Source organism: Mus caroli, unplaced genomic scaffold (assembly GCF_978045245.1).
Source record: "Mus caroli unplaced genomic scaffold, Mus_caroli_1 scaffold_2, whole genome shotgun sequence".
In the NCBI taxonomy this organism is placed as follows: Eukaryota; Metazoa; Chordata; class Mammalia; order Rodentia; family Muridae; genus Mus; species Mus caroli.
The window spans coordinates 98,061,442-98,077,691 of NW_028227257.1; the positions used below are offsets into that span (position 1 = coordinate 98,061,442).

The 16,250-nt window shown below is 34.5% G+C and overlaps 1 protein-coding gene across 1 annotated transcript in view; it reads right to left on the reverse strand.

The window, feature by feature from the left end:
* Znf804a (zinc finger protein 804A) overlaps positions 1–16,250 on the reverse strand; it is a 207,866-nt gene that overhangs the window by 24,696 nt on the left and 166,920 nt on the right. Inside the window, exon 2 of the mRNA XM_021156869.3 lies at positions 1,716–1,859. Coding sequence (XP_021012528.1) covers positions 1,716–1,859 — 144 coding nt within the window. The remainder of the gene's footprint in view (positions 1–1,715; positions 1,860–16,250) is intronic.

A 16,250-nucleotide genomic window follows, 5' to 3' on the forward strand; every position in this document is an offset into this window, starting at 1 on the left:
TGACTACACAACAGGGGGGAGAAATAAATCACAGACAGATCCTTAAGCTAAACATGCAATAATTAGTAATGTGTTTAATTGAAGAGTTACTTTCTTCCTACTGCAGCTTTTCTGAGCATAATTTAGTCAATATGAAAGACTGGAACATTGACAGTAAAATACAATGCACATAATTGTCTTATAAGCACTTAATGAGATAATTTGCCCCTAGTCTTTCCTTTTCTGTTGGATAATTCAACCTTTTTTAACCCAATATTAATGGAAAGTTGGTGAAAGTTCATCTGTTCAAACATATCTCTTTTGTCTTTACCAAAATTAAATTTGAGTAATTTTTGTGGGTGATGTTTGACAAATAAACTATGTATAAACTGATGCTAAGTCTGACATTCCATTATTAGAGAAACAACAAATAATGTTGTCATGGTAAATATCAGGCACTTTAGAAAATAAAATCAAAATTAACTTCACTTCTTAGTTACTAATTTGAATTTTTCTTTACAGAACTTAGCAAACAATCAATAGTGGATTTATAATTGATATTAGTATAAAATACAAGCAAATACAATTTGTTAAACGCATGAAACTCAAGAAGAACGAAGACCAAAGTGTGGACACTGTGCCCCTTCTTGGAATTGGGAACAAAACACCCAATAAAGTTTGGAGCTGTGAAGAAAGGATGGACCATCTAAAGACTGCCATATCCAGGGATCCATCCCATAATCAGCTTCCAAACGCTGACACCATTGCATACACTAGCAAGACTTTGCTGAAAGGACCCAGATATAGCTGTCTCTTGTGAGATAATGCCGGGGCCTAGCAAACACAGAAGTGGATGCTCACAGTCAGCTATTGGATGGATCACAGGGCCCCCAATGGAGGAGCTAGAGAAAGTACCCAAGGAGCTAAAGGGAACTGCAACCCCATAGGTGGAACATTATTATGAACTAACCAGTACCCCAGAGCTCTTGACTCTAGCTGCATTTGTATCAAAAGATGGCCTAGTCGGCCATCACTGGAAAGAGAGGCCCATTGGACTTGCCAACTTTATATGCCCCAGTACAGGGGAATGCCAGGGCCAAGGGGTGGGGGTGGGTGGGTGGGGGACTGGGGGTGGGGGAGTGTATTGGGGACTTTTTGGATAGCATTGGAAATGTAATTGAGGAAAATACCTAATAAAAAAATACAAGCAAATAAATAGACATATACAAATCATGCACATATTTAATCAAGACCCCTAAGGCATTTTTCCCATGATTTTTCAGGACAGTTTAAGTCTATAACACTTTCACTAAGAACACAATCAGCATCTCTAGAATAGTTTTGTCAGTTGTATAAGGATTCATTTTCCAATATATGTAACTTATTGTTAAGAAATGCAAGACCATATATGTAAAATCATACTATGTTAAATAACTATAGTTTTGAACAACTTTTTTAATGTTATATATTTGAGGACATTTAGAAGATCATTTTCTTCAGATTTTTGCTTTTAAAACAAATGTGAAAAAATATAAGACTTTTATTTATGACTTGATTTTCATTAGACATTTCTTTCTAACATTGAGTTTTGACCTTTAAACTTGATTCATCATCACAGAATTACAACTTTATGATTATAAATTTGATGAGAACAAAATAAAACTTTTAATATGGTCTTAACAATTCAGTCCATGAAAATTTCTTTAAAATGTTTACTTTTGATTTATTCTTCTTACCTGTTTGTGGGCATGGTCATATGAGTTAATGTGATTGTCAAATTCCTGATGCTTATAATACTGCTTGTCACAAAGTTCACAGTAAAAATTTGCCTTCAGATCCTCCAGAGCTTTGGCAATAGTGTTCTCCTTTTCAGCATAGTCCTGAAACATAAAATTTCAAGGAAACATACAATGAGCGTTCCCTTGAGTTTACTTTGCGCCAACCGTTGTCAACTTCAATATAACAATTAGAACTAGAATTAGAAAAAAAGACAAATAAAAAAAATCAGCAAAACAAGTTTGAAAACATGAGTCAAAAAAAGCAAAGCATTGGCAGATGAAGCCAATATAAATGAAAAAAAAAAAAACAGCAGAAGTACACGAAAGAAAGTAAATCATATAGAAAGAGGCATTAAGTGAATATAGATCCAATCTTTGCCAACATTAAAATACAGCTTCCAATAGCAGTTTGGTTCTACTGTAAACATCTAATTCTTAGCTACCATAAAATCCTCTTTGGTAAACAGCTGAAATGTGGCCTTTAAGAAGAGATATGTACTGCCAATTATATATGCAAATGGGGTATTTTCATTCTAAGTATTTACATAAATATATTGTTAATTTAAACTTCATTTATTTTGTCAATGTAATTGATTCCATGATAAATTTTATTGAAATTTTAAAAATTGAATATTTGCATCCTAAGTTACTTTTCTGTAAATTATTTAAGTTCTTCATCTAAAGAGACGAGAGAGAGAGAGAGAGAGAGAGAGAGAGAGAGAGAGCAGAAAACAAACTAGGCAGCACATTATGTTCATGAAGCTTATTGTGAATAAAGACTGATTTACAACTCTACCTTCCAGAGGATGGAGAATAGAGTCAGATGTGTGACCATCTGATTAAGAATCATGAACTTGTAAGGCTTTGCCTATAACTAACTTGGAGACCTTACTTATTGTTGCCAGACACAAGTACATCTTTCAGAGTGAAACACGGCCTCCTTTTGTTTAACTCAACCATTTTAGAATTTCATACACAGGTTCTGCATTTGTCATTTCCATTTCTTCTCCACTCCAATTTCCCCATGTCCCCAAACTAACTCTCTCTCTCTCTCTCTCTCTCTCTCTCTCTCTCTCTCTCTCTCTCTCTCTCTCTCTCACACACACACACACACACACACACACACACACACACAACACACACACACACACACATACACACACACGACTGGCTGCATTATATTTCTGTCTTACAACTTTGCTTATATAATCATTTAAATTTGAAAATAATCACATATTCATTTCCCCTATGCTACTACAACATGCTCTTAGAGACTGAGATTTGGAGATAAAGGGATGATTGTTGGCGTGCCTATAATCCCAGCACTGGTGTAGATACAGGTAGAACCCTGAAGCTTGTTCAGCCAGTCAAACCTATTGATTAGCATCAGGTCTGTGAGAGATCTTGGCTAAAAGAAGTATTATAGCTGTAACAATTACTGAACAGTTAAGATCACTGCCCATTCTTGCAGAGGACCTAAGTTCAGCCCCTAGTACCCACATAGTGGCTCAATATTTACTATAATTACATTCCAGTTGATCCAATTTCTCTCTGGCTTCTGTGAACACCAAGCATGGACATAGATGCAGGAAAGATACCTAGACATATAAAAATTCAAAATTGTGAAGGTGGATATATGAAGATGAAGATTTATCAAATCTCTTGTCTACTTTTGGCTTCTACACATACACAAAGCCACACATGCAGGATGCACATATATATGTATGCTCATTTATATGTATATATGCTATATATAAAATGTATTTTAATAAGAATTTAATGATAATATTTTCCTTATATTGTTGTTTATTGTAATGAAAATATTTATGCAGAGATACATAATAAAGTTTTCATGATTTGTGGGGTGTAGCTTTAAGTGACTAATCATATGTTAAGATCTATGAATGAATAAGTCACACACTCCATCAATTAACTTATGAAAGGTTACTCATTGTTCGATATATTTACTTTTAACTTCACAGGAAAACATAATATTTTAGCAGCATGGTAAATTCTTATGTATGATTTTATGAATTTAAATGATTGGTTAAATGTTTCAGCATGTGTGTCAGCTGTTTCTTATTAAGTTATTTGATACTTCTGAAGTTTAAAAGTTTTAAAAGACTGAAAATGAATCTTACTGATCTAGAGTTCTTGGTGAATCTGTATGAATAAACAAAATAATGTTTTGCAAAGTATGCAATTTGAATGAATAAATAGTATGATTTCATGGTTTAAATCTGTGTATTTGTGGTAGAGTCAATACATAGGATATAGTGTAGTGGAATCAGCTTTCCTAGTTGTTGAGTCACTGCTCAAATGGTTTTCAGCAGAGATTTCTTTTTTATTCCATCTCTAAATATTAGAAAGTTTAGTGAAATAGATTAATATTTCAAGAAAATAGAATCTTTCAAAAATTTGAATATTAACTTAGACTTGAAAAATGATTGTAATTTTAAATAATAAAAATAGTAAGCAACATGTACATTATTTTTATAGGCTCAGAGACTTAGAATTTGAATGTGTTAATTCATTTAGTCATATTTTAAAACTATTTTATTAGATTATTTTATTTATTTACATTCCAAATGTTGCCCTCCTTCTGGTCCCCCCTACCAGAATATTTCACCATACACTCTCATCCCATTTGCCTATGAGAGGGTTCTCCCCCACCAATTTACCTACCCTCCTACTCACTCTTCCACCCACCCTCACCCTCACCTCCCAGCATCCTCCTTCCCTGGGGCACCGTTATTAAAATATTAGAAATGTACATTATAAATGTTTCTTTAATTTATAACTGAAAACGTCACAACTCAGAAATTTAACTAACTAGAGGGAGAAAACTAAAATGACCAGCAAATCTCACCACTCAGATACAATTACTTCTCCAAGTTCAATGCAGTCTCTGCATTGATCCTCCAGCTTGTAATATTCCAATAGAACTCTTGTAAACTTAAAACATGACACTATCACCACCTTTTTCATATTAGGTGTCACAGATAAGAGCACGACTGATATTTTCCCTATCATAATTTACCTATCTCCTCCCTCCTCACTCTTTTCCTATTTGTACTGTCCTACAACAGAGTAAAAGATACATAGTTTGGTTGAGTTTAAGGTTGTAAACTGAAGTAAATAACAAACAGCTTTGAACACTTTATTTTTCAATTTGATATGAAGCGAAGTAAGGAATCAAATCTTAATCACGTTACAAATATTAAAGAAAAGGAGGCCATGAATTTGAAAGAGAGCAGGGTTTATATGGGTAGATTTGGGAGAAGGAAGAGGAAGAGAACAATGGAATGATATTATACTCTAAAAATATTTTAAAGTTAAAAAAATCATGCACAATATGGAGTGACTTTATTATTATGTATTTGGCATAGACATGTGAAACACATGCATTATTATTGCACAAGCATTTTAAAAATGCATATGTGTATAAATAATATCAGTTGTAAGTTGCTGGCTTGCTCAATGGCTTCTCCGATTTTTCTTTCAGATTATATTGAGACAAGCATTGACTCATGTTATGAATAACCTTAATGTATTCAGCATAGCTTCCCACAGCAGAAGGTACAGAATATAACTGAATAACTGGAAAAGGACATTAACTCCTCATATATGCTCAAACCAAAAGAACACTTTGGTTGGCATAGTCATTTTATATTTAACTTGAACACAAATTTTAAAATGTCTACCAGATGTGATGGCAGGAAGTGAAGAATGAACCCAAAAAAGTCATATATTTAAACTATTCATTTGAAATACTGAAGACTGAATCTTTAATTTTAGGAGGGCAATATGAATGTCATGAAACACAATCAGAAAATAAAGAAATTTTTTAGTGCTGAGGATTTATTTCAATGGTAGAATGCTGCCTAGAATGTACATAGCCATGAGTCTGATCCTCCTCATGGCAAGAAGAGATTGTTTTTAAAATTTAGAAGCATTAACAGCTGAGCTATATAGAACATTTCAGTAAATTAAAATTGAAAATTTAGTGGTCATTCAATGGCCCAAGGATAATTACCTCCCCACATATATAAAGGGAACACTTGAAGTCCAACCTTAAAGAAAGAACATTTCATTTTTAACACAATGCCTCTTGTGGCTTATCACAGCACAGAGTACCAATTAATATTCATATAATGTAAAGGAAGATGTTATAACTGGGCATCCTCAATGAACATTTCTGCATGATGTGAGTACTCTGAGAGCAGAGGTTTTTGTTGTTGTTGTTTGTTTTGCTTTTTTTCCTGTTACTGCAACACCCTACACATTTTAACAGGGCACTTTCTATTTGTTCAAAATCTAGCACAAATTCAGCCAGTTATAAAGAAATAATGTTACAACTTTTTGAATTGAAAGTATTTGGAAAAGGAAAGTGATGATGTTTCAGGATGACCCATAAAAATTCAATGTGAGCAAATGTCCATTCTTGACAATACCTACATAAAGCTACCTTTCTATGACATATTACAAACATTGACACGACTCATATAAACAGCAATCACAAGAAATGCAATTATAATCCAGGACTCTGCCCAATACCAGCCTTCTATATTCCCAGTTTAATTATTTCAGACTCAAACTCTTGACATGCCTGGAAACTTCTTTCTCCAAATGTGTCCTAGTGTAGAGCTAACATCCTAGATTTAAGAATCCAAGAAATGGTTAATGACAGGCAGGGCACAGAATCTATGCACTTTGAGTTAAAGGTAGCAGCAAACAAGCCTGCGTGAAATCACACAACAGGATCATTGCAGGACCATGATGCAGTGATCACCATTTTGATCCCCAAATACTGAAACTTATGTTCAGGCCCTAGAGATACGAGACTCAGTTCTACTTGATACTGTGTGAGGCCAATGCGGCCCTGTGTTTCAGGTCTCCTCCTTTCTTCAACCATCTTACAGAGGTTATGGTCCTGCCAAAGGAAAAATTTTACATAGCAGCTGTGATATATATATATATATAGTCCAATTTCTGTGGTTCCATTCTTTACAGAGAGAATACTGGTCTATTCTCGTAACTGCATTTGCAAAGAACTATCATGAATTCAGACTTCAGAACAACACCTTGCACACAGATTTTTACATTGTTTCCAAAAGAGCTTGGAATCTTCAAACCCATAAAAACTCATTGTCTATATCACTTCATATGTACCTATAGTTTAAGCAAAGCCCATGCTTCAGAATAAAACAAGGCTCTAGGCATGTTCCAGGTGACTTAAGGTCCGATTATACATGTGTATACACATATGCTAAGCTAGGTAGTGTGAATAAATCCAGGATTTAGATCATGTCCAGAATCCTAAGTCACAAACTTGTATCCATGGTTTTAAAGTCCAGACACAGCTGACCCAGCAACTATGGGGTCAGGCCTCATCTTAGTGGCCTCAGGTATGATGCTTGTCCTAGATGTGTGTCCTTGAGGCAGCAGGATCCTAACCATGATGCTATGTCTCTTCAAAAAAGGGTTTCAGGCTGATTGTCAGAGATTCAAGTTTTATCCTTTTGTATCTCTTTCATATTTGTGAAACTTGCCTGATAGGGAGCTACAGAAGAAAGGCTGACAATGTGAAATAATGTGACCAAGAATCTAAAAATAGATGGACTGTTCTCAGACAGGTCAATCTGAACAACAAAGCTAAATCTCCATTTAGTTAAACCTGCTGCCAATAGTGTGAGACAAAAAGAAATCTAAAATTCTAAGGAGGCATCACACTCCCCACAGTCAAAATCACATCTGAGAAATTGACCAGAAAGGAAGGGAATATGAGAAACACTGACATGATCCATAACTGTTTGAAGCATGTAAGTTTTAGAAACCACACACACATGGACACACACATACATGCACACAGATAGACACACACAGACAAGTACACACACACACAAACACACACACACACACAAACAAAGAGAGAGAGAGATGATGCAATAATATTGGAAGATAATGACTAGCTTAGATATTTCAAAGAAGTTGGATTTATAAAATACAAAAGTAGAAAGCAACTACTGGTATTGAAAACATTTGAACAAAATGAACACTGGGTCAGAGCTCATCAATGGCTAAATTGAACAGACAGAATGAATTATGAACTTGAAGACAGAATGTGTGAAAATAGGCAGGGGTAACAAAATGATCTTGAACCAGTGGGAGTAGGAAAAGACTAAGAAGATGTAGGATGTAGCAAACACATGTCTAAGAGGAAAACTCATCAAAATAAACAACTTTATCAAAACTGAGACTAGGTCTGGTGAGATGCTACAATGGGCTCATGCTTACTGATTTGAGCTCAATCCATAGGAAACCTAAGACAAAGAGACTGAACTCCTGCAACTTGTCCTCTGACCTTCTCCTGTATGCTGCTTTTTGCACATGCATTCAGGTACATGCATATTTATAATATTATTTTATTAAGAATCACTTTAAAATATAATATTATCTTTTGAAAAAATGGGAAAAACCATCAAAAATCTATCAAAGAATAAGCACTACAAGGCACTATAACCAGAAATTACAAGAAACAAACAGATAAAACAGAAACAAGTAAAACAATATATAAGATATATTTAATTAATGTTGTGACTTTTGGAGATACGTTAATTAAATTGACATGCCTCTATCTGAGCAAAGAAGAAAGAAATAAGCCTGAAATAAATAGAGAAATGGAGTAAGAGATGGTGTTATTGCTACTAGACATGGAAAGGATCCGGAGAAAGGGACAACTACATGTCAATGTAAGAATGAATGAATAGTAATAAACCAGGTATCCTAACAGAGAAGAGGACTGACAAATTCCTGTCTCGAAAAACCAAAAAAAAAAAAAAAAAAAAAAAGACAAATTCCAAACAAACATAAACTACCAAGAATAACTAAGGAAATAATTAAAGACAGAATCTACAGATAATGATGAACTTGACAGTGACTGATCAAGAGTCTCATGCCAAAGGTAAGAGCAGACACTTATAATTGATTGCTGAACTCTATATACAATCTTACAAAAATTTTTAAAGAAGCCTGGAAGAAAAGGAATATTTCTTTTTTGAAGCCAGGATTATCCTGATTTCAGTGTTAGACAACCACACTGGAAGAAAGTAAAATAGCAGTACAATAATCCTCATAAACATGAGAGTAAAACATCTCAACAGGATACTAACAAACTAAATCCAACCCTATCTCCCAAGGATCATTTTGTCTTAGTAGCTGATATTTCTATGTTGTATTAATGTTTACAAATGTAAATTTTATATCATCCCTGTCCGTCACAAAGTGGCATAAATATTTTACGACAACCACAGCCCCTGGTTAAGGGATGGGACCACCCAACCTTCTCAAAATTTTAACCCAGAATTGCTCCTATCTAAAGTAAATACGGGGACAAAGAGTGGGCAGAGACTGCTTTCCAGATTATGCCCCACTTGGGGATCCATCCCATATGCAGCCACCAAACCAGACACTATTGTGTATACCAAGAAGTGCTTGCTGACAGGAGCCTGATATGGATGTCTCCTGAGAGCCTTGCCTATACAGATGTGGATGCTTGCAGCCAACCATCCGACTGAGCAGGGGGATCCCAATGGACTAGTTAGAGGAAGGACTGAAGGAGCTGAAGTGGTTTGCAAACTCATAAGAAGAACAGCAATGTCAATCAACCAGATCCCTAAGAGCTCCTAGGGATTAACCCCGACCAAAGAATTCACATGGAGGGACCCATGGCTCCATCTTCCTATGTAGCAGAAGTTGATCTTATCTGGTATCAAAGGGAGGGAAAGCCCTTGAACCTGTGAAGGCTTGATGCCCCAGTGTAGGGGAATGCTAGGGCAGTGGGGCAAGAGTGGGTATGTGGGTGGTGCGCACCCTCCAGGAGACAGGGGAGAGGAAGTGGTGGGATGTGGGGTTCTCAGAGAAGAAACCAGGAAGGGGATAACATTTTAAATGTAAATAAATAAAATAACTAATAAACTATTTTATAAAGTAAATTAAGGAATGCTCTATGAAATGGGATCTCTACCTTGCTATGTTAGTGCAGTCAAGATCCTGAGTCTAGATGGGTCATGGGCCCTAGAGGGAACATACTGCAATTATATTGCTAACATAGTGATATATTAGAATACCACTGAACACCCATCAGAGGAGCTTCTCCTTGCAGCAGATGATAATTAACATAGAGACTCGACTGGAGAATGAGAGACATTGGAACACTCAAACTTAAATAGGATGTGTTTATAACATCCTCCCATCAGGCCTCAGGGATCTCCGTAATGAAGAGGTAGAAAGATTATAGAACCCTCAAGTTGTGGAAAGCTTCAAGAAAACAGCATTTTCCAGATGAACCAAGGGAGGACAACATAGAAATTCACTGAGCCTTTGACAGCACCCACAAGCCCTGTGCATGTTCCAGCCATACAAAATCCCAGCTTGGAGAAAGGGAAACGAACACAAATCCTTACTATTTTTCATGAAGCTATCTCCATTGATTCCCACTGGCAAAAAAAAAAATCATCTTCTCAGGTGGTAGAACTGTGGTATGTTATTGAGAGATGCTCAGAAGTAGCTGACCAATAAACTCATCAGCATTTTTTGTGGGTTTCTGTTATGTTGTTGTTGTTGTTCCCTGTGTGCTTTGAGTTTTGTTAGTGATTTTGTGGGTGGGCAGCTGTATGTGTATTTCTTATATATACGTAATTTTGACGTTTCTCTAACTGTTGTTGTTGCATCTTGATTTAATTCTTTCTTTGAAAGAGAGAGAAAAAGGGAGTGGGAAACATGCAGTTTGTGTGTTAGTAACCTGGCAGCTTTTGTATCAATGTATTATCCGTAGACTATGCTCAGGTATCTTTTATTTCCTATCCAGGTGTTTTTCAATCTCATGATAAGAGTGTACATTATCAAATTCCCACTCTAGGAATGTTAAAGAGTCAAAGTTAGGTGTGTCCACAATGAAACCATTTTAGGAGGTGAGAATACAGGCATATACATTTATTTACATTATATATATTTGAATTTATATCCCAGGTTTATACTTCTCAGATTGTACTAGATTTCCATGAAAAGCAGTGCAGCTTCCTTCTCTTAGCAGCAAGCATCATATCATTACGTCAGTTTTGTCTGTCCCATTTCTTTTGATTTTTGGACTTGTTTCCCAAATCAGATATCTAAATAGAAACCTGTGCAAATTAAACTTTGCTTCCTCATTTAAGAACTTGCTTTGACCATGTTTTTACTTTTTGGGGGGAAGATCTTTCTGACCAGTGACAATTTGCTGAAAAACTGAAGGTGATATTATTCTTGTGTTCATATCTTCAACCTTTTCTCACTATCAGAATAAATACCCACAGAACAAGAGAGTTCTATTGTGTACCACCTGAAATTCTATCATCATCTTCGACCTAATTATAAATATGTTCTTTGATTCTATTTCCTGTAAAGCAACTATAGAAACCCTTGGGATCTAAAGAGTGATAAGTATCTTTAGTATGACAAGTAGACAATGATGGTTTATGATTCATAGATAGATTTAAAATGAAGATTGCTATATGGGAAGTCCAAGCAATGATCCAAAGTGCAACTTGCAACCAACTTCATGAACTCCTGAATAGGGGTGAGTGGATAAATCCTGAGCCCATTATCAATGATGGCTTCAATCATTATCAATTTATGGCTTCTCAAATTCAAATCACTTCTGGATGATGAATAGGTTTAGGAGTGGTGAGGATAGGCCCATAAGGTATGCAGGAATTCCCTGGCATTGTTTCTGACGCTATCCTATGATCTATCTTATATGCCCATCTGGAATTACATTGTTATAATAAACCATAAAGAGAAATAAACTATTCTCTTGATTTTTTCAAGACTTTCTAGGAAATCATCAAACCTGTAGATCACGCCTTAGAAAAATCATGAATTTAAAGTGGTTGTTAGGAGTACAGGTAACTTCTGTAAATGAGCATACGTTTGTAGACAGGGGTTTAGCTAGGAGAGTATGAAATTGCCTCAGATAACTATTTTCACAATTAAATGAAATTGTATGGCACACAGTTGGTATCCAAAAAGTTGAAGGTCAAATTTGTGTGAGAAAAATGTCATAGATTTTATATAGGAAAAATTGTAACAGAAACATATCCTAGTAGTTCTGTTTTATTCTTTATTTTATTCAATATTGTCCTGTATGGCAAAGGAATAGCCATTTATAGATGAAAGAGGGCTGGCTATTGTCAACCATAAATGCCAGGGTGCTCTCAAAGTCCAGATTCTATCATCTAAAAAAGAAAATCATGTATTACACAATGTTTTTGAAGACCACAGAAGGAACAGGTAAAGACTGGCTCAAAAACTCAAATTTTTATCAAAGGTCACAGATTCATTGAACTGATTATACCGAAGAAGTCAGTTTTAAACAAAATAAAATTTAAGATGGCACAAAACAGGAATACCTTACTTATAGATAAAGACAGAGTTTGATCACCAAAAAAGCTGATATTGAGTATCATGTCTTCATGTCTTTTAGTAAACCTCTGTTGGAATTATGGTTATACAGTAAGCAGTAAACATTGATGGTCAGTTTTCAAAAAAGGAAAGCAAGTGAAGTTATTTCCCAAGAGTTTTCTTTGTGTAAATCCTTTTAGGAATCACCAGGAACGGTTTTGCATTCATAAAAAGTATTTTATTCATTTCATTGTTGTATGTTATAGGAGTTTTGTGTATCTGGTACATGTAGATGTAAGAAAAGGGTGGCATCAGATACCCTGGGACTGAAGGTATAGATGTTGGTGAATTGCCACATGAGAGCTATGATTCAAACCCATGTCCCCTACAAGAGCAACATGTGCTCTTAACCACTGATCCAACTCTCTAGCCCGTCGCGAAATATTAACTAATAACTACTTTCTTATTACTACTCTTCTAATTTCAGCTATTAGATAAATAGCATATTTCCTATCTTCATAATTTCTCTCACTTCAAAGGACTGTGGACTTCCTTGCATTCTCTTTAAAATTATAGTGTCATATATCCTACTTGGATATATTATTCATCAATATGATTTCCCCTTAAAGGTGTTTGCCCTTTTGAAAGATCAGTTTACTAATACTACTTGGATCTTCTGGCTTAAAACTATCATTATTACAATTAAGGCAAGTACCAGAGAATATTAGCTTTTTTGCCCTTTTGCATTTGGAAATATTACTTCAGGAACTCACTAATATTAATATCACTCAACAGTCTCCCTAGTAAGGATAGTTGTATCTCAGCTTTCAAGGTAAACAGGAACAATTACATTAGATTTTCCAAAACTCAATGCTTTCTATGTTGTATTATATCTCTAGCTCATATATATATATATATATATATATATATTTCATAAAGAAAAATTCTATATAAATAGATTCCAAAGAGCCCAACTATAGCAGATGAGTGATAGTAATTGAGGGTAATTGTTTCCTTGAGAATTCTCCTAAATTTACAAGCAGTAGCCATTTTCTCTGAAAGTTAGAAGAAAAGCATGTAATGATCTAGTGCTTATTTGTGACTTTCTCAGCTGTAGCAGCAGTCTAGGATAAGATACTATCATTTCTTAGTAAATTGTTTCATTTGTGAACTTAGCTTCAGTGACTCTGAAAATAGAAGCTGAGACAATGGAGCTTAAGTGGCTTATTTTAGCCACGTGAGTTTACATAGTTTATTCCGGATCTCAAGAAACACTGAACAATCGTGGCAAGTGTAAAATGCTGACAAGGACTCTAGCTTTTGCTCTGACTTAAGGAGAGCTTGAAGGCTGTCATCTAACCACAACATGTAACATCTCTTTTTTTTCTTCCTTAGAATTACCAGAGAAGAGAAATACCAGATCACAGGGCGGAATGCCACTTAAAACTTTGAGAACAGAAACATTCAGAGAGGTGCAGCAAATGATATTTTTACACTGATCACAAACCACTAGAGTCAAACTAGGGCTTCATGATGTTAACTTGAAAAAAACAAAAAAAACAAATATAACCTAATGGTAATCTGTTATTTTGTGAGAGAAACTCTTACTACTCAGGTATTTTGGTATTCTGAGTTTTCCATTCATAACTCTTATGTTCTCATAAAGAATCTACAAGGAGGCAGTTAATATCCAGAAAAAGTACCAGAAATAGTAACTTCTTGCTCATAATTTATTTCCTTCCCTGTGATAAAAGTTTCCTCTCATGTTAAAAAGAATTTTTCATGGTTCAATCCAATTATCTATTGCAAATCAGGAGACGGAAAGTTTTTCATACATGTGCCTTAGATCTAACCTACATAGCGAAGGTATGACAATAGGGATAAGAGCTTTAAAATTTACTGAGAACTTCGTAACTAAAATTAGGGCTAGGTATCTGGGAATGAAAGAAAGAAAAATACCATGCATGAGAAAAAAACTCAATTATTTAATACTATGAGGCATAGAAATAAGGAAACACCAAGAGTTAATATTAATACAACTATGAACTGCTTCTCTCTCCTCCAAACTTTCCACTCCAGCTATTGTGCTCCCATGTTATGTTCTTTAGTTTTAGCTGCAGGTGTTACATGATTCCAAGGAAGAAAACATAGGAGAGTAAAAAGTTTAAATAGATCCCAAACTATAAATAGGCTTCAGTAAATACTATATGTGTGTGTGTGCGCGCGTGTATTTACATATATATATATATATATATATATATATATATATATATATATATATATATACAATTTGAGTGATCAAAATTACTGATATTCACCATAGTCACTAACCCTTAATACATGTCAAGATTTTAATAAAAGAATGTGCTCTATGTGTTAGAGTTGTATATGATATATATATGGATAGATAGATAGTTAGATAGATACATAGATATACAGATAAATAGATAGATATCTAGATAGATAGATATAGATATAATGAGTTCAATTCAGCAACCCTGTATCATAAGAAGAAATAAGTACTACAAACAGTAATATCATGGAAGAAATTTAAAATATGTACAAATGAATTTAAAAAGAAAATGGAAGGTACCTTGTAAGAATAGGTTGAATAGATAATAAAAAAAAATCAAGTAAAAAAAAATAGACTGAACTGTCATGGAACACATCTTTATTCTCAGCACTCAAGAACCAGACTAAGGCAATTCTCTGTGAGTTTGAAGCCACTCTGGTCTACAGAGCAAGTTCCAGGATAGTGAGGGCTACACAGAGGAACCCCATTCTGAAAATCCAACCAAACACACACACACACACACACACACACAAACAAACAAAAACAACCAACAAACAAAAAGTAAACTGAAATAATAACATTTATAGTGACCATATTATGCCTATAAGTATAAAAATTAACTATGAAGATGTATATAAGTAGATTCTTATCAAGCTAATACAAAAAGGGAAAGAAGGAACAAATAATGAAACTAACAAGCAGAAGATTACACAGGAAACTGTGAGTAATACAGAAAGGAAAAGACAGAGAGAATGGAACAGAAAAATATGTGGACTAATAATGGCTGATAAATTTACCTTAAACCAAACTGCAAATTCAAGAATCTCAGACAAAAAGAAATTATAAATTAAAAAAGCAAATGTATAGTTAGGTCATATCCAAGCAACAGAAAGTAAAGATTAATATTTGTATGTAAATTTTAGAAAATAAAGTAATAACTTTTTTTTTTTAAGAAACCATGACAATAAGAAGAGTGGATCAAAAGAGTCAAAGCAGACTACTGACAGGTAGCAGTATCTTGTATCTCCAAGAATATTAATGAAAACATCAGGTCTCTCACTTAAGAAAGAAGTGAGTTATATGCATCAGGCCTCTAATATTAAAAAAAAAAGGGAGATGCATGTTCAACAAGCAAGGTGTCACACTAAATAGCAGACAGTAATAAGTCAGACTAACTGCAGAAATACTGAATGTTAGATTTACAAAGGAACAATAAACTCCATTTAGAGTAATGAAGAAAGCTATGAGGAACAAAAAAAAAAAAAACCTTTTTTCTTATTTTCCACTCTGAGCATAAAACAAAACTAGAAAGGAAAGATATAGATTTCAAACAACCCAATGTTTTAGAAGTGTGCTAGGAGGGTGGATTGGGGCAAATGACAGAAATGTACTGTAAGATCTTAGAGGCAGAAAGACATGAACCTATGACTGATAAGCTTCACTAAGCAGGGCAAACCAGTTTTAGTTGATAAAGAGACAAGTTATTTGTAGAAGATGATGAGTGATTAATAGTTACCAGAGTGGATCAAATAACTATTCTACATATCTCCTTTAAAAGAAAGAATATAAGACAATAGCTACTATGACCTGGGGAACCACACTGATCAACCTTTGACATGATTTCATTTTAATTTATATGAATTTTTAAAATTTGAGAAATTAGTTTTTATTTGCTAACCTTCACTTACATCTATTTTTATATAATTGCAGTGTTATCTCTTAAACTAGCACTCATGCTTTTCTAAATATAAAAAATTTGA